The sequence below is a fragment of the Camelus dromedarius genome, chromosome 31 (genome assembly GCF_036321535.1).
Source record: "Camelus dromedarius isolate mCamDro1 chromosome 31, mCamDro1.pat, whole genome shotgun sequence".
Taxonomy (NCBI): domain Eukaryota; kingdom Metazoa; phylum Chordata; class Mammalia; order Artiodactyla; family Camelidae; genus Camelus; species Camelus dromedarius.
Genome location: NC_087466.1, coordinates 24681831 through 24707007, shown reverse-complemented (window position 1 = coordinate 24707007; position 25177 = coordinate 24681831). Strand labels below are relative to the sequence as shown.

The 25177-nt window shown below is 62.6% G+C and overlaps 1 protein-coding gene across 16 annotated transcripts in view; it reads right to left on the bottom strand.

The window, feature by feature from the left end:
* Positions 1-25177, bottom strand: part of FBRSL1 (fibrosin like 1) — an 82077-nt gene that overhangs the window by 40490 nt on the left and 16410 nt on the right. For 15 of the 16 annotated variants that reach the window (XM_064481355.1, XM_064481360.1, XM_064481359.1 and 12 more), the window contains 2 exons: positions 10075-10179; positions 7900-7935 (listed from right to left, as the gene is read on the bottom strand). In XM_064481355.1, coding sequence (XP_064337425.1) covers positions 7900-7935; positions 10075-10179 — 141 coding nt within the window. Of the gene's footprint in view, positions 1-7899; positions 7936-10074; positions 10180-22035; positions 24683-25177 lie in introns of those variants that run through there. The other variant, XM_064481365.1, reaches the window with a different exon arrangement.

Genomic DNA, 25177 nt, shown 5'->3' with positions numbered 1-25177 from the left:
ATACCATGTGTGGTCCCAGCCCAGAGGACACTTGAGAGTGACAATGCCGTCCAAGGCTTGGCGTCACACTCCCTTCCCCGCAGGCCACCCTCTGGAGAGGTCCCCAGGGGAGGACCGCACCCAAGCCAGCCCCATGGCTTCTTTGCCCACTAGGAGCCCCGAGCCATCCCACTGCACCACTGGGAGGCCCCCATGTAGGGCCTTAAGCTGTCCTGGAGAGGCTGAGCCCATTCCCTCCCAGGAGCCAGGTGAGCGCCTGTGGCCTGCAGCCCGGCCACACCATGGCGGGCAGGAGAGCCCCCAGAGCTGAGCTCACAGAGCAGTGGGGTGTGACAAGACAGCTCTGGGGTGCCAGTGGAGTCTAGAGTGTCTGGAGACTTCCACGTGGAGAGCAGGGGAGGAATGGGACCCTGTGTGGACGCCAGGGGCTCCGCATGGAGCCAGAGGGGCTTGCAGGGCAGGGGCCCCAGAGGGCATCTGGAGTGGCTTCCCTGGCAGTCCCTGCAAAGTGACCAGGGGGCGCAAACCTGGGGTCCACAGAAGGCCGCACCCCGCATGTGCTGGGTGGGGATGTTCTCTGGTCAGTGGGCTGCCGTGTGCACCCCAGCTTCTGCCTCTCAGTGGCTGGTGCCTCTTCACCAGGTTGCTGCCAGTTTGAAATAAAATAATGGGAGTGGGGAAGGTTTAAAGACGGTTGAAAAATGCCACAGAGACTGGAGGGTTTTTCATGAGCGAATGCTCTCCTGCCACTAAAGCCAACCCTTGCTTGATGACAGCACAAGACACACATGGGTTGGGGGGGACACACCCACATCACCCTGCCCTGGGGCCCGGAAAACCCAGCCTGGGGCTCCAGGCCCCAAGCTGGAGCAGAGCACCTCCCAGCATCCAGTCCCCCTTGCTAACCACTCCCCATAGCTCCCGAGGGGCGACTCACTGAGGAGCGCCAAAGGGCCCGGTGTGCTCGGGCGGCTGGGACAAGCCCTGCTGAGGCCGTGAGCCGGAGGGCCCTCCCTTCCTCCCCTGGGGCCCTGGCGCACCTGCACCCCACCTTGCATCTGCCCTCAGCCTGACTTTCCTGCTGTTCTTCCTGGGGTGCTGACCTGACCCCCCGCCACGGTTGCCACCAGATGCCACCACAGCAGCCAGCGTGGTCTGGAAGTACCTGCCGCTGACGTATCTGCTTTCTGCCACTGTCCCCCAACCAGGGTAGGGACGCCGAGACTTGCTCTGCTGCAGCCCAGTGGAGCAGGGCCCCAGGACGGGCGGCGTAGAGGCCACAGCCCTCAGTGATGCCACAGGCAGACACGTGGCGGGTGACAGCGACCCGCCCCACAGTGCAGAGCGAGGGAGCTGGCAGTAACAGCAGGTGCCTGGCAGGCCCGTTTATTCTGCCCACAGCCCTCTGCGGCGGGTACCGCGGCTCCACCTTCTCACAGATGAGAAGATTGAGGCACCGGGTGGCACCCAGCCTGGTGGCAGCTCCCCCTCCCCCTCCTCCTCTCCCAACCTGAGACCCTGCTGGGCCCTGCCCAGTCGGCCCCTCATCCCTGGCAGGGCTTTGCAGAACCTTGGACTGCGGTGCAGCCCCCAGGCAGGCGGGGGCTAGTGGCCTCTGGCACTGCCATCCCTGCCCCTCCCCTGCTCAGCACCTGAGGCCACATGTGACCTTTGCAGGCAGCTCTGGCAGTGTTCCTGATACAGCAGAACCAGGAGCCAGAGTATTGACTGAGCTGGAGGGCCAAGCCATCCTGCTGGGTCAAGCACTAACTCTTCAATGCCCAAAGCCCTAGGGGCAAGCAGCTGTCCAGATCTGTGACATCCCAGCTTGACTGTGACCCATGGGGGCTCTTGGATGGCCTCCCCACCCCAGTACACACAAGCTCAGGGCCAAGATGCTGGGATGGGAACTCCCAGGGAGCACAGGGTGCCTCCTCCCCTCCAGCATCTGGTAGGACAGAGGGGTGGGGGTGGGATGTTTCCTGGCCAGGAGGGTGGGTCCCCAGGACCCTCCAAGATGCCCATCCCTTGTTCCCTGGGCTGCCCTGGCCTGCCTGGTGCACACCCACCCTGGCCGGGCTGACCTCCATGTGGGGCAGCAGAGTGAGGGACTCAGCTGCCTGCAGAGGCTGGCCAGACACAGCAATGCGTCCATGCGACTGCCCAGGCCAGGAGAGTGGTCAGACACACGCCGCTCCACTCGGAATGGCTCATGCCAATAAAATCCAGAATCCTTGAGCGCTCCTTCCCCCATACCGGAACCCCTCCCCCGACAGCAGCCCTCGAAGTCTAGTACCCTCCCCCATACTCCGCACCCCACCGTCGGCAGCGCCCCCACACCCAGCACCCCTCTGCCGGCACTACTGACATTTACAGCACTGTGCAGGTCACCTGCTCCTCTTACTCACCACTTGTTCAGTCCCTGCTCTATCTGAGGGTCCCCTGATGCAGCGCCGAGACGCCCTTTAGGAAGAACCAGCTGTGGAGTGGCCCCTGCAGCGCCTGCCCACAGGAAGCTCGGGAGCAGAGGCCCCCAAGGCCACACCCCTCCTGGTGCCCCATCCACTGACCCAGGACCACGATGAACAGTCCAGCTGCCCTGGGCAATCTCCCCTCCCGCCCCTCCTCCTAAGGGCGCAGACCACAAAATCAAGCCTTACCCCTGTCAATCTCCACATCAGGTCTGCTTCCCTGGGAATAACAACCATGGATGTATCCACGTGCCACGTTCCAAGTCCCTCACCACCAGCTCAAGGATGGTGCTGGCCACTCCCTACCCACCGGCTATCCAGGACACACGCTGAAGACAGGGCCGGGGGGACACAGGGGCTCTCTACCAACCCACAGGGAAGGACTTCCATGTTCTCCAACTGCTCAAATGTGGGCTATAGCTGCACCCCAGGGACCCTGAGAGGTGAGCTGAGGGAAGGCTGGCTGGACAGAAGAATGGGAGGACAGGTGGATCCCCTGACAGGCAGGCCAGGCCTGGGCTGGGGTTGCATCACAGGTAAGGACACTGCCCACCGCACACCCGCCGTCTCTGCTGACCCCTGAGCAGTGGCCACTTCCCAGCCGCCGGCTTAAGGACTGTCTTGTGCTTAAAGGTGGAAGGAGAATGCAGCTCCCCCGACTCCAGGGAGAGGCTGACGGGTTTTTATTGCTTTTGTACAAATTATGGCTGCTCGGAAGTGGCCCAAGGAGCAGGGTAATGGATGTCATAAACCTGCCTCGTAAAGGCGGAGCCTGCGCTACAGAGCCGCACACTGTGCGGGTCAGCAGAGGCCCACACCAGCCAGGGCAGCAGAGGGCTCTGCCGTCTGGGGGGGGGGGGCCTGTGCTGCCCCCAGGGTGAGTGTGGTGGGGCAGGCAGGCCTCAGGACGGCTCAGGGGCCCCAGGCAACTCTGCCAGCCCACCCGCCCTTCTGCTGTCTGATGCTTCCTAGAGCTGAGTTCCCCAGCAATTATCTCATTTCTAACAACGACTGTCCCTGGCTCACACGGAAACCATCTGGGTACCCAGAGCTCGGCACCCCATCCCCCGGGGGCCACCTGCTCTGCCCTCCCGAGCCCACACCTGGGGTTCCCAGAAGGCAGGGCTGCGCCCCTCCTGCCAGAGTGTGTCCCTGGGGAGAAACCTGAGCATGAAGCCCGATGACCCTTCCAGGAGGAAGGGGTGCACATTCACGGGCACACATGGGCTGCACGGACTGGGGATCGCGCATGCTGGGCGGATGGGACGCGGCCCTGAGCAGGCTGGCCTGGCCTGTTGCTGCACCCAGGCAGAGCCTGGTCCGCGGCGGGGCTCTGGTGCTCGGCAGACATCTGCTGTCCACAGCACCCCCCACCCCAGGTGACCGGGGGCTTACGAAGCCACGGCACTGCTCCCACCCGCTCCTGGCGCCCACTCCCGGCTCCCGCTCTCTGACTGTCACCTGCCACCCGCTGGGAGCAAGCCCCAGGCAGGGGAGTAAAGGAGACTTCCCTGACCCCAGCCTTGGCCTTGGACTCTCTGGAGGCCCCAGATGTTGCGGTATTTCCGCAGTGCGCTCCTGCGCCCTGCCTGCCCTGCGAGACTTTCTCAGCAACTGAAGGACCGACACAGTGCCAGCCTTGGGCCCGCTCTGTCGGGGCCCTGCCGGCTGTTAGTTGTAACTGTGCCCTGCCGCCCGGCTCTGAGCGAAGGGCCCAGCCAGGGGCAAGCCACAGGCCGCAGCAGCCTTCCTCCATGGGGCACCAGCTGGGCTGCATGGCATCTGAGGACACCCACCTGGGCCAGGGGCCTGGGGTGTGGAGGCCTCCGAGACCCAGAGGAGGTGCCACGGTTGGTGATGGGTGATTAACAGAAATCCCCTGAAAGCAATCAAGCCAATCAGCTAATTATGCCTTGTGTGCGACAGGGGAGGGGCTGCCCTGGCAGGTTTGGCAGGTGGGCCCTGCCGGTCCAGGTGGGCCGTGGGCGGCCTGTGCCCTTCCGCACCTAGTCTGGAGGCCGCTCTCTCACAGGCACACCTCCGCCTCCAGGCTGCTGGCCTGGGGTGCAGGCACTTGCTGCTTCCTCCCAACCCACCACTGCTCTGCTGGGAACCAGAGTCGGAGCCTCACCCAGGCCTTCCCGCCGCAGGGTCTTTGCACAGCTGCTCCCTGTGTCCGGGCGAGGCTGGGAGGCTTCGGGCCACCCCTTGCCTACCCCTCCCCGTCCCGTCCCTCCACAGCACTCACCACCTCCCTGGGGACCACACTTAGCTGCTTTGTTCAGCACCTTCTCCCCTAGATCAGGAGCCCCGGGGCCGGGAAGCTGGCTGGTTGGCCCCTTCCCAGCACTGCTGACGGGTGCAGGGGACGCTCAGTAGATGCTGCTGAGGGGAGGAGGGACTATGAAATGTGCCCTGATGTGCGGGCGAGCGCTGTCCCCAAGGGATGGGAAAGGTGAGCCAACAAGCGGTGGGGTGGGAGAGGCACTTGAAGGCCTGCGGCCAAGTGGGCGCCAATGCTGTGGGCTCAGGGCGCGGTAAGACGGAGGGAAGGCCCGATCTTCCTGCCCACGGTGACCAGGGGCCTGTGGAGGCTGGTGCTGGGTGGGAGAGGGCTGAGGGGGCGCTGGGGCGTGTCTGGAGTCAGTGGCCCACCCGGCCCTGAATCTCAGCTCAGAGTACGGCCCCGAGCAGAGGCCCCTCCTGACAGGGGTGCCTGCGGTGGGCACAGGCCCCCTTCCAGAACACTCCACACACTGGGGCAGGGCGGGCCTCTCTGCCTCAGTAGGCACCTAGATCCTCATTGCTTTTTAGTAGCGAAAACTCCCAAGTCCCCTGCCGCAGGGGACAGGAATCCACACGTCCTTGGTCACAAGCCGCCAAATGAAGAAAATGACTTCCTAACTAATTTGATGGCACTAATGAACATCTGATGGCGTGCTGGGAGGCCGCACTGGGCTTTCGGGACAGAAGTGGGGGAGGATGAGCAATAAATGGGGATTTGCTGGGGATAAACCTCGGCAAACTAACCCCCTTTAAGTACGGTCTATAAACCAGGTCAGATGACAGACGTCCCACATCACTTAGCACAGGCGTGGGGGGTGCTGTCCGGGAGAAGCGAGGCCTAGCGTGACCCCTTTGGGCCTGAGACCCCAACTGTAGGCACGCATAGGTGGTAAGGGGCACAGGGGCCAACGCACACACCTACAGGCAGTGTCATGTGGCCAGAAATCACACACACACACACACACACACGTACTGCAGAGTCACAGATGCACCGTGCCACGCCCAGACACAGGCTCCTAGATGGACACTTACATGCAGACACACACGTGTGGCATGGACGCACTCACCAGCACATAAACACACATTTGCCACAGCCACAGACACATCCAGGCATCCCCAGACAGATACACAAGAGGACAAGACCCCAACTCACACTGACGGCCAGAGAGAAACATGCAACCCTTCTGGGTGCAGGTCTGCAGCCCCACCACGGCCACACAGAGACACCACCTCACTGGCACGTGCATGTAACACACATGCCAACACACAAGGAAGCACCCCACACCCTCCCCTTCCGCTGAGAGCCACACGGAAGCAGCCCCACCTGAGTGTGCACCCTCCAGTTTGAGGGCCCCACGGAGAGGTCCGTATCTGGAGGCTGGAGTGCAGCTGCCCTGAGCTCGGCCCAGCTGGCCCCCAAGCCCTATCCCTCTGGCCCCAGCCCGGAGCCTCCACCTGCTGGGCAAGGGTCCTCTGGGCCCCGTTCCCACTCCTCCAGCCCCGGGGCAGCCCCACCTGCCATCACACCAAGGGGACCAGAGGACTGCCAGGGCCAGGTCGACCACATGCCCTTGCGGCGCCAGCCGGCACGCAGCAGGGCCCAGCTGACACACCTGCAGACCGTCTGCAGACAGTTCAGGGACCCCCATGGCTCAGCAGCAGGCTGGGCCCTGCCTGACGCCATCTGTCACTCCTGTGTAGCGGTTGTGGGGGGTTAAGCTGCAAGCAGCTGGCGTGTCAATCACAGGGTCTTCGCCAGGCAACGTTCAAAGCAACGTTCTGGGGAGAAGACCATGAATGACGTGTGGGGATGTGGAATCAGAGGGGCCATCCAAGGGAGAGCCCAGCGGCCCTGGGTCTCTCAGCCACGACTCGGCACAGGGCATCCCCAAGCCCAGCCCCTCAGGACTCCTGGACCCACTGGGACTGGTGCGTGCTGGTGGGCCTTCTGGCCCCCCACTGTCCCCATCACTGTCCCAGCTTTCCGCAGTCCCGATTTGTTCCACCCAGCGCGTCGCTGTCAGTCGCCTCCCACAGCGCAGGTCTGCCTGCTCTGTTCCCGCCTGGAGCCCGGTCCTGGCCCAGGCCCTGGCCCGAACGCCGCTTTGCCAACATGGTCAACTCCCAGGGGCCGTAGGCATGGTCGGCCTGCCCAGGTCTGTGGGAGGCAGGAGCAGCCTGGGGCCGCCAACCATGACTGTGACAACAGCTGAGAGCACCAAGGCCGCCCAAGGAGGGCAGAGTCCTCCCCAGGGAACTCCCCTCAGGTGGCACCTGGGACCACCACCCAGAAGTGTGCAGCGCCCCCGGTCAACGACTCGTAGACGCTACGGCTGGCCAGGTTGGAGGCAGAAGGCAGCCCCTGGGGGCTGGGGAGCTGGGGGAGGGAAGGGCCAGGGATCCATGGCTGTCCCCACCACCGGGGAATTAATGGGTTAATTACACACCCTATAAAAAGCCGCTGTGATTTAGAGAGCCAGCCTGTCACACCCTGGCACTTGGGCACTGGCAGTAAATCAGGGGCTGTGGGGATGAGGCAGGCGGAGCCTGGGCCCCTGCCCTCCAGTGAGCCGAAATGGCTGTAAATCTGCAGAAACGGCCTTTATGGAGCTCTGGGGTTTATGGTGTCATTAACGTTCCTCCTGATACTTAAGGAGAAATGAAATAAAGTCGTGAGGATGTGAGGAGGGGGCTGGGGGACAGGGAGGGTAGCCCCTGCCATAGTTGGAGTATCAGCCGCCACAGGCCTGCCCCTTCCTTCCCCTGGACCTCCCCCTACCAGACCCCTGACGACAGCTAGGGGGCTCATGCCCCAGTGCAGCCTCCCTGGCCTGGGCTGAGCATGGACGGGGGAGAGGGTGTCAGCGCAGGGGGGCGATGCTCCATGCCCGGGGCCCCCGACACCAAGCGCTGCCCCACCGGCCCCAGAGGTGGAGTGTCCTGCCCCACCCCCCACTCCTCGCAGGCCAGGGCTGCAGGGCAGGACCCTGGGAGGGAGTGACGGTCCCTCTGAATTGGCCCACTTTTGGCCCCATCCCCACCCCTGTACAAACCCCACTTCCAGCCTGGAGGCAGCGTTCAGCACAGTCGGGGGTCCCGAGGGGCATGTGGGGAGCAGACAGTGGGAGAGCGGGAGACTTACGGAGTAACCTCTGCCTGAGACCGCCTGCGCCGAGCTCTGCAGAGAAGGAAGAAGGACAGTTAGAAACTGGGTCGCAGCCCCTCGATGGCCACCCTCCCCCCGAGGACCTGAGCAGTCAGAGAACCTGCCTGGCAGGATACTGTGAGCCCAAGCCAGGCCAGTAAGACCACTCCTGGGTCTCTGCTGGCATTCTAGGCTGGGGGCCGTGAGGGCTGGGGACCACACAGCAGAGCATCACGGAGCCCTGAGGACCCTCATGAGGAATCTGCCACCCCCAGACCCGGGAGACGTGGTCCAGCCCAGCAGAGTCACCCCAACAGAGAGGCAGGCAAAGCCCCGATGTTCCTCAGGGATGGGCTCAACCCTTGGCCAGGTCTCGGCCCCTCCCAGAGACCCAGCCCTGGGTTCTACACATGGTTCTGGGCCGGGGGTCAAACTCCTCTATGCTCAGGTCGACTTGTCCCTTGTCACCCACCAGCCTCCCAGGGTCACGCGGTCCAGTGGGGAACCTCAGGGAAGGCTTCCTGGAGGAGGAGCTGGGAGGGTAACTTTGGGCCTCAGGTGTCAGATGGGTCAGCTGTGGCCTGGAGGCTGGCAGCCATCCCAGGAAGCCCCATGAGGGTGACCCAGTGCTGGATGGGGCTCCCTCTGGCTCAAATGGGCATTTCTGACCCGACGAAAGAAACCAGTTAAGTGTGTTTCACAAGGTCCCCAGGGCTGGTGGTGTTCACCAGGGCTGACCTCCAAGGCATAGGAGGACAGGACGTGGTGACTGGCCGGGCAGGTGTGTGTGAGGGGGACCTCCAGCAGTTGGCGAGAATGGGCTTGTCTGGGATGTGGGAACCACAGACCAGGGTCCAGCATGCACTGGGAGGGACCCAGGGACGTCTGGGAGGGCAGGCGACACTGCAGCCTGGGCTGCTCCACTCTGCTCAGCAGGGGTTGGGGGACCCCTCCCCCTTCCCCAGGCAGACCCTGGCCCTGCTGAAGAGGGTGGCTAAGGCACCATAACTGCCCACGAGCATGCGCCTTCACGCCGGCCCTTGCTGTGCTCAGAATCTCTCCATTCATCCTGGCCGACAATTAGAGGAGTTCGAACTAGGGCAGCCCCCGCGGCCCCAGACAATTACCAGCCTATTTTCCCGTCTTGTGGCTACAAGCTCGGAGCTGGGCAATTAGGCCCTCCTCCCGGCCTCGGCGTCCGCCCTCCCCCCGGCCTCCGCGTCCGCCCTCCCCCAGCCTCCATTTAAATGATAATGAAGAGACTTGTTCCATTTAGCCTGGCAGAAAACCCACCTCTGCTCCGCGGCCACTTCTGCAGCTGGGGGTCAAGGAGACAAAGGCCTCTTCCAGGAGCGAAGCTTCCTCCTGGGGGACCCTTTCGCCTGAGTCCTCCCCGCTGGGCCCCTCTGCCCCCACTCCTAGCCCTTGCTGCACCAGCCCCATCCACTCTTTCCAAGCTCTAGGGAGACGCAGGGGCCCTGGAAGGCCACCCAGCACCCCGTCACTGGTCAAACCCCAGTGGGAGCCCCTGGGGCCCCCCAGGCTGGTGCCCCCAGGGACCTAAGCTCAGGGACCTGTCTTTCAGACAGGACACCGAAGGGTATCCCCGGATCCAGGCCAGCTTGTGCCTCAGAGGGGCACCTGCCTCAGAGGGGCACCTGCCTCAGAGGGGCACCCTCCCGCCACCTCACCATGCAGGCCGCAGGCCTGAGCAGATAGGGCAGTCCGCGGGGCGGGTGGGAGAACTTCCGGCTTGTTCCCTGCAGTGCAGGACCACTCGCCTGGCCAGATGCACTTCCCACTGCCCTTCCTGGTAAACACACTGGCGGGAGTCCTGCCTCCCAGACCACAACTCTGCCCGTGGAAGCAAGTGGAGCGGGGTGGGCTGCTGACCACCTGGCACCCACCCCGCGCCCAGCCCCAGCTGGACAGAGCCCCCCCTCCCCCCACACAGCCGCCTCCACCGGCTCCTGCCTGTGCGGAATGGTAGTTCCTCATTTAAATCCCCCCCGACAGGGAAGTCCTAATTAGTGAAAAATCATGTTTTAATGAAGGCGAATGCTAATTGTGAGCACAAAATCCTCGAGTGAGACTCTGGGCCCCTAAGCAAAGGGCTTGCGGCAGTCACCCTGGGGACCCAGGAACGTTGCGGTGAGGGGCTGGGGTACTCACGTCACTGAGCTGGTCCCGAGAACTGCTCCTCCGGGAGCTGGTGGCTTCTCGGAAGCTGTCGCCATCACTGTTGTGGTCGCCCCCTCTGGACACTGTGACCTTCATCTGGGGACAGGGAGAGACGGGCTCAGCAAACACACCACGGCCCTGCCTGTGGGGTGGGGCAGGCACACGGCCAGGCTCAGGTGCCTCACCCCCACCCCGACCCCATCCCTCTGGGCTGATAACCCAGGGAGGGGGCAGGAGGGGCGGAGCTGACCATTTACAGCCCAGTAATGCCCATTCCTATGCAGAATGGGAAAGAGGTGCCCCGCGGGGGGCGAAGGGCTGGCACAGGATGACAAAACTGCAGCGTCCCCCTTCCCTCCAGCCGGCGGATGATTTGAAAGACGCCTGGATGGGGAGCAGGCCAGTGGGCTGCCTGTGCTGTTCCCCTCCACCAGGGTTGGGTCACCGGGCGTCAAGACAGGCCAGCCGTGGCAATCCACCCCTGTTCCTGCTCCCCACACGCCCACCGCTCACAGGCCTCCTCAGTCCTCACCACAATCCAAGGTGGGCAGTCCGGGCTGCAAGATCTGCAGAGCTGTGTGTGACCGGGCCACTCCCCGCTGTGTGTCCCAGGGCCATTACTCAACCTCTCTGTGCCTTAGTTCTGTCATCTGCAGAATGAAGCAAGTAGTACCCACTAGGCTAGCTGCTGCTTTGTCCCATACCTGCCGGAATCTCCAGAGACATGGCTGCACTGAGAGCCTGCCCTTAGCTTTTCACTCTTCACACAAAAGCCCTGATTAGACACTTTGTGCCCATTTTACAGAGGAGGAAATCAAGGCCCAGAGAGGTTAAGTGACAGTGCAGGAAGCAGACTCAGAAGCCTGCTTGTGTTTTTCTTTTTACTTGGAAATAATTTCACACCTCACAAAGCTGCAGGGAAGGGATGCACATCACAGCCCCTGACCCCCTCACCCTCCCAGGCCCAGGAAGTCGCCACCCCTGAACCACGTCAGCTTCACCTCCCACCTCCTGGTCTCCTCAGCTCCCGGCTGCCCCCACCCTGGCCTTCCCTGCAGGACCTAGTGAGCTCTGCTGTCCCACCACCTCTCATTCCCGCATCTTTGTCTGGACACACACTGACAGTCCAAACCTTCCGAAGTCATGGTTCTTGGCCAGCACGCTGCCTAACACCCCATGACTCCTGCCGCAGGTGCTGCCAATGTCCCCATGGGACAGCGTGGGGGACACTGCGGGATGTTCCCTCCTCTTTACGCACCAGGCCTCCCAGCCCAGTGCACACACTCTCAGAGCTCTGGAATGCTGAGAATCTGCCCCATAACAGGGTCAGTGAGGCCCAGTCCTCCACACCCAGCCGTTTTGTCATTAAGCGTCCTTCAGCCCTGGAGACCCCAGCTGGGGCGAAAGGCCAGGACCAGTGAGCAAGGTGTGCCAGCTACGCTCTGGAAGACTCTCGGGTCCCCGCGAAACCGTCTCATGGCCTGAGCCCTTCCTCCTGCAGACCCCATGGTGGGCTAAGCCAGAAGCCCCTCTCAAGGCAGCGCCTCAGAGCCCCTGCCCCTAGGGCGGCCCTAGGTCCTGAAGTGGGGTGCAACCCCTGCCAAGCCACTGATCCCTGCGTTGTGTAGAGGGCAGAGCGTAATGACAAACACAGAACCAGTGTCAACCTGGGGCGCAGGGTGCCAGGGCTCAGGCGAGAGCAAACCCCCTCGGGAAGCTGGACTAGCCACACCTGCGGGAAGCCCTGGCCTTGGTACCACCCTCCCTCCCCGTGGCAGGCCCAGGGCAGAGTCCCAGGCCTCCCCCAGGCAGGACCCCCTGCCCCCACCCCCGTCACGAGCCTGTGGGACCTCAGCCTTACTGGCTCCACCCTGCTCAGCCAAACGGTGAACGCGGAGACCCTGAACTAGTGCTGCCTGGTCCGACCGTCCTCAAGCCTGAGCTTCCTCATCTGAGAAATGGGGATGCCTTCAGCCTTCACAGGCACTATGGGGGTGAGAGACAGGTTCTGCCTGTGAGCCTGAGCCCAGGACCAGCACTGAGAAGCCCCCAGGTGTCCCTGTTGTCACCATCTGGGCTCTAACTGCCCCGTGGGAATGGGCCTTTCTTGCCTCTGAACCCCATGATAGGCCTCACCAAAAGGAGGGACGACCCCAGCCCAGGGGACCTTCCTGGCTGCCTTGCTGAGGGGAGTCTCTGCGAGAAAACAAATGTCCCCATCCAGTGGTTTTCAAAGTGGGGTCCCTGGACCAGCAGCATCAGCGGCACCCAGAAGCTTGTCAGGGATGCTCTCACTGCTGGGGGACAGTATTCTGGGTTGAGCTCAGGGCAGGGTCCCTGCTGCAGAAGAAGGTGGCTGGACCCAGAGATACTACAAGGACTGGAAAGGCCTGGTGCAGGGCTGCTGCGTACAGCTGTGCAGGTTGCTCACTGCACAAGGACACCAGCAAGGTGGGGAGGAGAAGCAGAGGCTGAAGAACAACCCACATGTGAGGAGGGAGGATGCCACGTTCCACTTCATACGTTCACACGGGTTGTCTCCTCTGAGCTGGTCCCCAGAGGGGATACCTTATCCTGACTCCTCGGTGGTGCCCTGCAGGAGGGGGCAGGCTGGGGTCAGCCATCCTTCCTCAGGTGGCTGGTTTTAGCTCTGGAAGTCCCATGTCTCAGAAAATCCTGTAAAACAGTCATGTGCCCTGGGAACCACCCCAATCCTGGACACACTGGGATGGCCGGTCACCAAGCTCGGGTCTGGCTGTCCTGGTGCCCTCTTTGCTTCCTACCTGCTTAGAAATGCTGCTGGCCAGCTATGCCAGAAAGCCAGGGATGGCACGCCTCCACTTCCAGCTGGGGCTGGAGAGACAAGATTAGAGTCCCTGGGACTATCCTGGGAGGGCAGCTGGGGGCTCCTGTGACTATGCCCACCCCTGGGCCTTATGGCCCATCCACCCACCCATCCATTCATCCATTTATCCGCCCACCCATCTACCGTTCATCCACCATCTATCCATCCATCCACCCACCCACCCGATGCTTACTGAGTGCCTGTGAGATGGCTCTGTTCTGGGCAGTGAACACAAACAGACCCAAGGGCCCGCCCTCCCGAAGCTACAGAGAAGAGGCCAGCACACGGCCAGCAGACGGCCACAGGTGCTTTGGAAGGACAGCAGCAGAGAAGAGGGCCTCACTCACGGTGACCCCTCTGAAAGATGAGGAAGTGGGCCATGAGGCCATCGGGGAGGGTAGGGGCAAAGGGGCTCCCTGGGCGAGAGGAGAGCCCTCACAAGCAGCACCTGCGGTTTCTGTTTCTGCGCGGAAAACACTCACACTGTGGCTGCTTTCAGCTACCGATAGTTTAACAGCTGGCCTGCAAAATTCCTGAACACGCAACAGTCAGCTCTTCCAAAAACACACCCTTAGACTGGAGGGGCCAGGGCTCTGCCTTCAGACTCGTGGTTGTGTGAAAAGTAGGGCATTGCCCTCGACCTGGGACGGTCAGGTCACAGCCGTCAGAAAGGTGGGGAGAGGACATTTCCCTTAGACCAGCATGGTTAGGGCGCTGCTGTCAGACCAGCAGCGTTAGGGACACTGCCCTCAACTTGGCATGCCAAGAGCACCTGGGGTCCTGGGCCTTCTAGCAGTAACAGTGAGGCCATGGCGGCTGGCCCATGAAGAACCCCCTCCTGTGACCCCTCTCTGGCAGGGCCCCCAGCCCGGGCTCTGCTGCACATTCCAGGAGGGAGTGTCTGCCTCCTGGGCCGGCCGCCAAGTGCTCTCGGCCGCAGACAGGCAACATGTGGTTCCACTTGGTGATCAGACCCACAGGGTGTGGGGCTGAGGGCGGCCTGTCCAGGCACAGCTGAGAAGGGGCCCAAGAGGCAGGACCTAGGCTGCCCCCCAAGCTGTGGGGGACAGGAAACCACCTGTGCCTGGGACACCTTGGGGCACCCCTCTCTCCAGCAGCGAGCAAGCTCACTGGGGCTCCGAACCCGCCCCAATCCCTTCACAGACACAAAGGGGCACCCAGAGCCCCTCGATGGCCCCACACCCACCTAACATCTGGACACAGCGCCCACCTGCTCTTGTCACCTGCCCAACACTCTGCGCTCACCACCCTGCAGAGACCCCCACTGGAAGGTGCACACAGGCTCCGACTACCCCCAGAGCCCCTCCGCGCAGACGGAGCAGAGGCACCCCCACCCCCAGCACGCTCGACTGTTACACGTCACAGATGCACATGTCACCAGTGGAGACAGTGGGAACAGTGCCCTGGAGCTGCGCAGTGCACAGCCTGAACAGCTGTCCGTGGCAGCCCCCGCAGGAGCTCACACCCCAACAGACGGCTTCACCCCCAGACAACGGTCATTCCACGGAGCTCTCGGGAGCGTACACGAGCACACACGGTGTCGAGGGCTCTGGACTCTGCCCCACACCTCTCCTCCTCCAGGGCTGGGAGGTGCCTCTGACCCACGGCTGGACCACAGTGGCCTCCAGACAGGCCCACTTGGCCCCCACACCTGCAGGCCTGGCCTCAGACCCTGGGGAAGCCTGAGAAGGGGGATGTGGCTGAGGACACCCTCAGACTCCCTCAAACCAGTTGGGGGCAGGCTCTGGGGGGCGGGGCAAGGGGCAGGCACCGGCCAAGCCCCAGTGACCCTTCCTCAGCCCCTAGACAGCGAGGCTACCATTCCGACAGGAAGGGAGTTGGAACCAGCGTCCCCACCACCAACCCCACGACGCCCCTGCAGAAACTGAGCACAGACTCCCAACGGCCCAGGTGCCCCATCCTGCATCCACCCCCCACCCCCACGTGTGTGCGCACACCCGGCCTCCCTGACCTGGGGCCACGTGGCAGCCCAGGCCTGAGGGGAAGACCTTCCTCCTGGCCACTTCTTCACTCCCTGCTCTTCACAGCACCCCATTTTCCTCTCAGGGACCCCCCTGACAACTGTGCCCTCTGGAGGGCACTAAAACCCCTGGGCCTTCCCAGGGATGGATCACGGTGGATCCGGGTCCCAGAGACCTCCTTGGGCGCTCCAGGTCGAGGCCCCTGCTGAGTGAGCAGCCGAAGCCAAGCCATTGGCCCTGACTGGGCCCCCGCTAGCTGGACTAGGGGGCTGAGCTGTGTTCATTCATGAGAACTCGTCGGCCTCCTCCCCCCACCCCGCCTTCCCTGCTCGTTCCAGCCGATCCCAGCGTCCAGTGCCTTCTGTGGGCCCCAAATCCTCGCATTAACCCTTGGAGCAGGTGCCTCACGTGGCTGAGTTGGGGGTGATGGCCTGTCCTGTCCAACTGAAGCTCTCACAGTGCAGGGTCTGAGGCCTACGCTGTGCCAGGGGTGGGGGCCCACCTTCTCCCTGGGCGTCCCACTCCCTGCCCCCTCCGTCACACCTGGTACATCACTGCCCCAGGGCTGTAAACCCCAAGCTCTGCTGGGGGAGTCCCTTGTGTGAACCCAGGCCTGGCTGTCTGCCGGACCCCCACATGCTTGCTTTTTCCACTATCAAGAGGCACTCAGGTCCCTGGTGCTCAGTGGGGCCTCCCAACCCCACTGACCCTGCACCCTTGCCCTACCCAGCAGCACCCAGCCTGGGGTGACCTCCCTCCACCCCCAGCATGTGACAGCAGTGAGGGTGTCATACACTTTATTCTGTTCAGTGCGCCCCCGCCCTCCAAGTCCGGTGCCCACACCTGTGTCTGGCAGAGGTCTGTGCTGTGCCTCCAGTTCTGTGGGAACCTGGGCAGGAGCTGCCTCGGGGAGGCGTGGACTTCAGGGCAGGGCCACAGAGCAAGGCCGGCCCAGGGAGGGGACACTTCACGCAGACCATGTAAACACACCTGTGAGTGGGGCTGGTGGAAGGATGAGATGCTGGAGTGTGCAGGGAAGGCCAGGCCCCGCTCCCCACTTGACAAGCCTGCAGCCTCTCCTCTGTGTGCACGCCACCCACCACCTCCAGGTCACTCGGACACTGCGTCATCCAATGACAGCAGCGCCTGCTGGTGAAGTGTGGTACTGCAGCCGCCGTGTGCCCGCGGGAGGGAGGCGGGAGGGGCTCTCCGGGCTGCGAGTGGGGTCGAGGCGCCAGAACCAGGGTGTCAGCTGTAAGGACACCCTGGTGCTCCCTCTACTCTGGGTTAGCTAATGCCTACCCAGGCTCTGGGCGGGCCCTGCCTCTTCCTGGAACTCCTCCCGACTCTCCCTCTGTGCCTCCGTCAGCCAGGCTGGGGAAAGGCCCCTCAGGGTCCTGTGGCCCCAGGGGTCACTCTGAGAGTGAGGCAGGGTCACTGGCTGGCTGTCCATCTCCTTGTATTAGGCTGCGAATGCCCAAAGGAGCAGTCTTTGTCCCCTTCACATGGCGCGCTGGGCCTGGCACAGGGAGGAGGGGCTCCAGCAGTGCGAGGGGGTGACCGCATGTTCCCACAGCCAGCGGTGCCAGGGAGCATGCTTGCTGCCCTCTGGGGTTGGCCACCCCGCACTGCTCCACATTCCTCCCCTGGGACTCGGATGGATGGACAGATGGACAGATGGGTGAGTGGGAGATGAGGCACAGATGGGGGAATGGAGGTGTTAAACAGATTCACAGGGGATGCTGGCTGAGTTGAGGCCACCGCCCCAGGAGACGCATGGCCAGCAGGCCCCAGGGGACACAAGCTGTATGTGACCAAGTGCCCATGAGTGTCTGCGGCGCCCTGCCTGGGCCTGAGTGTGGTCCCTCTTGCTGGATGGACAGGGGTGAGGCAGCCGTGTCTTGCCCCACAGTGGTCAGTGGGCTCTGGTACATGTGCCTCCAGAGCAGGGGCAGGTCCTCTGGCTTCATCGCTGTCCCCATCTGTCCAAAGGACTAACGACTTGATTCAAGCCACATGCCCTGCCCTCCAGCTGCAACAGTCTCCCAGTCAATCCCACAGCTGCCCAGCTCCCCCAAGGGTGAGTTTTTAAAACCATAACTCATGTCACTGTGCTGATTAAAACTCCCCAGCTGTCCCCCTGCAGAACAGAGATGTCCATGCTCGCCTAGGGGGCACTGGCCAGGTGTCTCCTGCTCACTCGGGCCTCAGCTTTGGTAACCTGCTGGAAGAGGCCTCCCCAGTCCCCTGTTCTAAAGCCGCCTCCTTTCCATTCCCAGGCAGGCCTGCTGTCACCTCAAAATCCCCTGATTCGTTTCATGCCTGTCTGGAATCGAAGCTTCATGAAGGCAGGGGCTGTCACCCGTCTCAGTCACCATGGCATCCCGGGGCCCAGACAGGAACTGACCACCAAGCCCAAAGAAGCACATGCTGATGGCGAGCCCTCCCTTCCCACTGAGGCTGTGACCTGGCAGCAGGCGGGGGTGGGGGTGGGGACACCCCTGGCACCCACCCTCCGCCACCATCCTCCCAGCAGCGCCTGCCAGGAAGGCCCCCACGATGCTCGGTTCACAGGAGGGCCGTGCCGGGGGCGGGTGCTCAGGGGTTGCGGGCAGCCTCGCTTTCACCCCCTGGGACTCCACGGCCCCAGGCACAGGCGCCCAAGGCTCTGCCCACAGGCCCTTCCAGGATGGCCACCCCGAGGGGACCAGGTGAGCCTGCCAAAGAGGCCGAAGATGAGCCTCGCCGGCCAGGTCTTGCCCCAGAGGCAGGAGAAACCATCCCACAATAATGAATGATAGAGCAGTCATCGCAGTAAAGGCAGCGAATCCGTGTGTGTTACGCGCATCCAGCAGGGACAGGGCACGCCAGCTCAGTTTCCCATCTCGACAACCTGAGACGCATGTGGTCTGGACAGCCCCACTGAGGAGGATACAGGCCCAGAAGGGAGCAGTCACTGGCTTGAGGCGACCAAGTGGCCAAGCCATGGCCCCGGCTCCGTGTGTGTGGCCCACACGCCGGTGAGGACTGCAGAGCCACCCAGGGGAGCCCCAGGTGGCTGCTCCCCAAGCTACAACCCAGGCCTAGAGTGGGGGAGGTGGGAGCACCCATCACAGCCCCAGGAGCCAGACTGCTGTGCCAGCTCCCCGGGACCAGCGTGGTTCTGACTTTCACTCACTAACCCCAAAAGCCCTTAGGAAGGAATATCAAGGGAAGGGTGTGCTCAGATGGGCTCCTCAGAGGAAACTTGGCTGCTGCAGACGGGCAGGGGCAGGGAGACAGGAGGCGGCCAGTAGTTGCTGAGGCTGCGGCTGCTGCATTCCAGGGAAAGGTCAGGGTCAAGGGCGCGGATTCTGGAGCCGGTCCTGGTTTGAATCCTGACTCAGCCACTTTTCCTGCTTGTTTTGGGCAAGTTACTTAAATGCTTCTTTGTTTGGATTTTTTTTTGTTTGTTTTGCTTTGTTTTCCCTTCTTCTTTTTCGCTTCAGTATCCTCATCTGAAAAATGGTCATAACAGGGTGTGGTCCGGTTAAGTGAGTTGCTCCGTTACCCCCGGGGACAGTGCCCAAACACTGGATAAGGCCACCTTCTCTCAGCTGCTAAGACGGTGGTGGGCTGGCAGTGATGGGGAGGCACAGACATCCAGACGACAAATACAGTTTCTTTAACAGACACAGGACTATTCAGAGCGTCCGTTTCATCTTAAGTCAGTTTTGGTAAATTGTAATCTTCAAAAAATGTGTTCATCTCACCTGAGTTGTTCAATTACTGGAGTAAAACTGTCTCCGTCCCATCCTTCAATGTTGGGGCCCCTGCCATGGTATCTCCTCTTTCGCCTCCAGCCCTGGTGATCTGTTCTTTGAGGGGGAGCTTTCTAACCAGGGATTCCCCAGTTCTGTTGATGCTTTCCGGGAAACCGCTTCTGCCTGCGCCCACCGATTGTTTGCTTTCCTGTTCATCGACTTCCTTCATCTGCGTCCCCTCCTTTCTCCTTTGGGATGCCTCTTCTTTTTCCAGGTTCTTAAGGTCATGGATCTTGAACCCAAAGCCTTTTCCAACACGAGCCCTGAAGCTGGCGGTCTTACTGCGAACACAGCTTTAGCCGCACCCTGCACATCTTGATGAATTTTTGTTTTCATTTGCCTTGAATTATTTTCTAACGAAACCCTATTCAGAGGGACACTTAGGAGGTGGAAGCAAAGGGCTGGCCTGGGTCGGAGAGAGCGTGGGAGGGGACTCCTGCTTCTGGTCTGATCACCGGGGCAGACGCAAGGCTCATCGCCGAGATGGGGGGAAGGGTGGAGCTCATGTGTTCTGGCGTGTTCACGCTCGGGGAGGCGCTGTGGCATCTGAGTGGAGCGTCTGGATACACAGGCCTGCAGCCCAGAGGGGAGGCTCTGGGCCGTCACGTGTTAGGGGTTCAAACCACAGGGCGGGCCGAGCCGGAGAAGGAGAACACCAATGAGGGCAGCACGTGTGAGGAGAAAGGGAACTCGAGAAAGGGCACCTCTGCCTGGACCCTCCCCAGCCTGCCCACTCTGAGCCACACTGGACCAGTCTGAGGCCAGTTTCAACTGAGAAGGGCTGAGCAAGATACACGCTGCCTTTCCAAGACTTGGGACAAAAATAAAGTCAAATATCCTATTGATAATTTTCATACTGACTACGTACTAAAACAATAGGATTTAGGATATGGTTGTCCCTCAGTATCCGTGGGGGATTGGTTCCAGGACCCCCCTGCAGATACCAAAACCCACGGATGCGGGATGCTCAAGTCTCTTATGTAAAATGACGTAGCACGGTCAGCCCTCGGCATCTGCAGATGCACAGAGCTTACGGTGTATGGATCAAAATGTACTAGGGTTAATTTCGTCTCTTCTTTTCATGTTTTTAATGTGGCTACTGGAACATTTACGATTCTGGGTGTAGCTCCCATAAGGGTCGCTGCTCTGAGCTTCCCTGCAGGGTCAGAACCTGCCTTTAACAAGGCCACTGGGATCCCCCCAGGGGTTTGGGTGGTGGCCCCTGAAGTCTCAGGTCCCCCAAATCCCAGCCCTGGGACAGGTTTCTTGCCAAGTCTTCCAGACAAGGGTGGGTCGCTGGACGTGGACACTGTCTTCCTTACAGCCAGCACCCCCCACCCTGCTTTGGCAAGCTGCTAGGGATGTCTCGCAGTCAGTGCAGCCTCCGGCTTGGGGAGGAGGGCTGGCCAGCTTCTCTGCCCAGCCAAACGCCAGTGCAGACCGACGCACGCCTGCCCCTTCTGACGTGCTGAGGCCCTGGCTCACGTTCTGTATCTGCCAGAGAACAGGCTCCACGGGGCAGGGGGATGCTCCAGGCAGGGCGCAGCCCAGCGCCATTCAAGTCCCCACCACAGCGTCACCAACACGAAGGCGCAGAACCTTCGGGAGTGACCAGGCACTCACCGGGGAGCACCTCCACACGCGATCGTCCCCAGGGAACTGCCAGGTGGACGCTGGTCGGGCGTGCAGACCCCCTTCAAGGACTGGGAGCCCACTGACCCATCAGGGTCACCCGTGCTCCCACCCCTCCCCTCCTGGGGCCACCCTGCCACCCTCTGGGGGGATCCCAAGGGACTCTCCTTAGTAGGCACCTACAGCGTGCCCTGTCAGTGCTGCTTCTGCAGGGAGCAACCTGGTTACGCCTCCACCCGACAGCAGACCACAATCACTGCCCTCGCTCCTCACAGGCCTAGCGGGGGCTCTTCTACAGAAGGTGCGAGCCCCCTGCCTACAGCCTGGCCTGCAGAGGGGAAGGCGGCTGCAGGGCTCAGAGGAGGAGAGGCCCCAGGAGAGCACTGTGCCCAGGCTGCGGTCTCCATCCTCGGGGTCCCTGGGGCAGCGTGGGGCCTCCTCCAGACCTCCACCCATCAGGCAGGGCTGCCCAACTCTCTCTGTGGCAGGGAGGGCCACACCCCACACTCCTGGCCTCGGGGCCAGATCAGTCATCAGGGCCCAAACCTGTGCCGCTGGGACACACAGAGCCCACATACCTGTGTTCTCTGCCTGGCAAGGTGAGTCATCAAATTAGAATTAGCCACCAATGTTCCAAAAATCAATGACCCCACAAAAAAACCCAGGTTTCCAGTTGCTCTCAGAAACACGAAGACCTGGCCACACAGGACCTACGGCAACACGAGCCCCCAGGACACGCACAACACATGTCCTCTAGTCCCCGACACGGCCAGCGGGTGCCCCGCAGCAGTGCCCACCCCTCAGGGTCCCGGCACTTTGAACCTGAGGCCAGCCATGGCGAGCATGGAAGTCATGCACAGGGCTTGGTGGGTTTCTCTGGGCTCAGAGGGACCCAGGCTCCTTCCTCAGCAAGTGATTGTGCTTGTGCAGGGAACAGGCCCCACTCCTACTCACCCTAGGGGTCACCCAGGGTGCGGCCCTTTTGGATGGATAAGTAGGGCGGCCCCAGACCTTGGCTGCGGGCACCCTGTGCGCTCAGCCCAGGGGGCTGTGGCCTCTGCTCTCTCCTGCCATTAGAGCTGGTGCCCGACAGCTCTGTCTCCCCCCTTAAGTGGCAACCAAGCACTGCAGCCAACACTCCCAGCGCAGAAAGGCCTTGGAAGGCAGTGGCTACGCTGTCCAGTCCCGGCCCGCCTGTGACCAGCCCAGACATGAGCACGCACGGGGCCCACACTGCCCCTCAGGTGGGGAGGATTCCAGGGGAGTGGGAAGGAGGGGCGCCTGAAGCCTCGCCATCCTCAGGGCGTGACAAGGGGACAGTGGGAACTCGAGGGGTCAATGACAAGACCTCAGAGGCACCTTCAGGGGCATCTAGGAAAAAACCCCTTCCCGAGCGAGGGCTCCGAGAAACAGGATGGGAGGAGCCAGCCCAGCAAGGGGACTGCCAGGGTGGCCTGGAGGGCAATCACGGCGCGCTGGAGTCCCCCCAAGCCGCATAATGCAGTGAGCTGTGTCCAGGCTGCACGTCCCCCTCCCTGGGCCGCTCTCCTGCGGCTCAGCCAGGACGTCATGAGCGAGAGGCAAGCACAGATGTGCAGAGAACCACCTGTCGGAATAAACCATTTCCCGCACGGCACATGCTTGTCTGTTAAATTACAAACACTGATGCTGTTATAAAAATAATGGCACAGCACTTTTTATTTCCTTTAATCAGAAAAATAAGCCCCACGTTTCTGGGAGGGAGACCTTGGGGCCCTGCTCTGGGTGCCAGGCTACGAGGCAGACACCACGTCTGGCTCATCAGAACCCCGGGAGGCCAGGGAGGAAGGCCTGGATCCAGAAACAGAGGGGCCCCTCTGTGGCCTCCACGAACCAGGCCGGTACTGGAGGTGGCTGTCATAGCTCCGCGAGACTAGGCGCACAAAGCGCTGACTGGGAGCCTGGCCAGAGCGACCCCTGTGGCCGGCGCTGCTTGCCCACCATGTGCCCGGGGCTCCAGGAGCACTGGTGTGGGGCTGCCCTGAGTCAGAGGCCTGGGGCGAGGGATGGGTGACCTTGAGCACAGGTGTGAGGTGGGTGGGGCAGAGAAAGCCCTGTAGTGCGGGGTGTGTCCCAACAGGGGACATCCTAGGGGGCCAGCAGTGGGAAAGGTGTAGGAAGGGGACATTCTGAGAGTGGCCTCGGGCCCTGCAGGCTCTCTTGGTCCAAAGCTGGGGGGACGTGAGAGTCTGCCCCCCACTTCAGTGCTCAGCCCCTGGGGTAGAGACAGAGTCCTGAGGGAGACCCTCCTCGTCACCAGCAGTTCAGACTCAACCACAGATGGCCCTAAGTGCCCCTCACGTCCCCTCCCCCATCACAGGGCCCTGGAGGGGGACACACATCACCCTCTGCCTGAGGGAAGGTAAGCAGGACCTGAGGCCCCGCTCCAGCTGTGCCTACGTCCTGCTGGTGGGGGATGCACACCGGCCAGACCGAGTAGGGCCCAAGGAGGGCAAGGCTCCCCTCCAACGTACACGCACACACTCCAGACCACATGCCACATACATTCACACACAAACTCACACTCAGCGCAGCTGGGATAGGTGTACTTGGGAACTTCAATATACAAGGACACGTGGGCACTTCAGAGGCACAGAGAGATGCTGAGGGCCCCCCCCCAAGTCTGAGCCCTCAGGGGGTGGCTGTGTCCCCTCTCCCCGGGGCATGCGCGTCACAAAGCAGTGGGCACGGCGGGGGCGCCGTGGCGGGGAGGTGGGAAGCCGCTGCGGGTCCTCTCCTCTCTTCCTGGCGTGGGCAGGCCTCAGCTTGGTGGCAGCCCTGGAGGGGGCTCCTGCCTCTGCTGAGCCTCAGCTTCCAACTGCCAACAGCCCGGCCTGCTTGGAGAAGGCCTCCGGCCAGTCTGACAGCACATCTCAGGTGGCAGGGTGAGGGGCCTCGGCCCCGCCCTGCACAGCCACACCTGCGGTGGTCTGCAAAAATGGGTGTCAGGCTCCGGGGCTCACAGACGGGGCCTGGCGGGCCGCTGCAGGGGTAGAGGATCGAGTCCGTCGTGACCTCAGGGGCCGGCAGGGTTGGCCCAGGGCCAAGAGTGAGAGCTGGGGCTGATGGGCCCGAACCAGGTCCAGCAGGGACTGCCGTGGCGGGCTTGGGGGCCCCAGGAGAGGCCTGCGGGGTGGGGCTGGCCGGCCCAGGAGTGACGGGCGCTCGGGTATGGGGAGTAATGGCTGGGGCTTGCAGGGCTGGCTTGGGCCAAGAAGTGACCGCAGGGGCTGGCAGGGCTGTTTCGGGCCCATAAGTGGCCGCTTTCGTCGGCACGGCTGCTCTGGGCCCAGGAGTGGCCGCTTGGGTGGATGAGGCTGTTCTGGGTCCATGAGTGGCCGCTTTTGTTGGCACGGCTGTCCGGGGCCCAGCAGCGAAGACTTGGTGGGGCCAGGCTGCTCTGGGGCTTCAACTAATTGCTGGGGCTGACTGAGGCCCAGCAGTGGCCGCCGAGGGCGGCTGGGCTGGCCCAGGAGGGACCTTCGGGGTTGGCCCAGGGCTAGGGATGCTCGCCGGGGGCAGCAGCACTGGCCTGAGAGTGAGCTGGTGGGCCGGCGACGTGGACGCAGCATGAGGAGTGACTGTGGGGGCTGGCACCGCTGGCACTGGGCTAGCAGTGACCGAAGGGGCCGGTACCGCTGTCCCGAGGATGCCCTGCTGGGCTGGCTGCGGAGACGTGGGGCCATCCACGACCGCGTGGGCCAGCAGCGGTGCCAGAGGGCCAGCAGGGACCGACAGAGGTGGCACGGGGCCAGGATGGACCGCAGGGGCCGGCAGCGGTGCCATGGGGCCAGGATAGACCGCAGGGGCCGACAGAGGTGACAGGGGGCCAGGATGGACCGCAGGGGCCGGCAGCGCTGCCATGGGGCCAGGAGGGAGCGCAGGCGCCGGCAGCGCTGCCTGGGGGCTAGGAGTGCCCAACGTGGCTGGTGGGGCTGAGCCAGGAGTGACCGCTGGGGCCGGCAGTGCTGATCTGGGGCTGGAAGCAGCTGCTGGGGCCGGCATGGCTGACCTGGGCCCAGAAGTGACCGCCGGGGCTGGCAGGGCCGTCTTGGGCCTGGAAGTGACCGCTGGGGCCAGCTGCGCTGACCCGAGAGTGGCCGCTGGGGCTGGCAGGGCTGCCCAGGGTCCGGGAGAGCCCGACAGGGCTGGCAGCGCTGACACGGGGCTGGGAGTGACCCCTGGGGCTGGCTGGGCTGGAGCTGCTGCTGGTGCTGGGCCGGGCTGTTCTGGTCCCAGTGGTTGGCTGGGAGCGGCCCCCCTTCTGGGGAGCACACCTGCATGGAAGAAAGAGCACGTGTCCACCTGGGCAGGTGTGCCTGCAGACCCCCCATCCAGCCCAGGTCCCTGAGACATGCTGCCCCCTCACCAGCCTTCCAATCCCCAAGGGAGTTGAAAGTGGAGTGTGAAACACCAAGAAAACCCCTCTCTGAAAAGAAGGCGCAAACCAGTGAGTCCCTGAAGAGGAGAGCAGCTGCAGTGCTGAGCCGACACCTAGGACAGAACCCTGCACTCGGGGAGAGAGCCCCTGACCCGTCTCCCAGCCCCATCCCAGCAAGGACAGCCCCTCCCCCTGAGGGCTCGCTCCCAGCAGCTGCAGAGGAAGGCCCCGGGGCAGGGCTGCTCCTTGCACCTGGACCACCAACCACAAGTGACGTGACTCCCTCCCTGTCTCGCAGACACACTGCATTTCACTTAAGTTTAGCAGATGGAGAGCACTTAGCAATGAGCCTGGTCCCCACGCATTACAGACACACTGGACACCCTGTAGT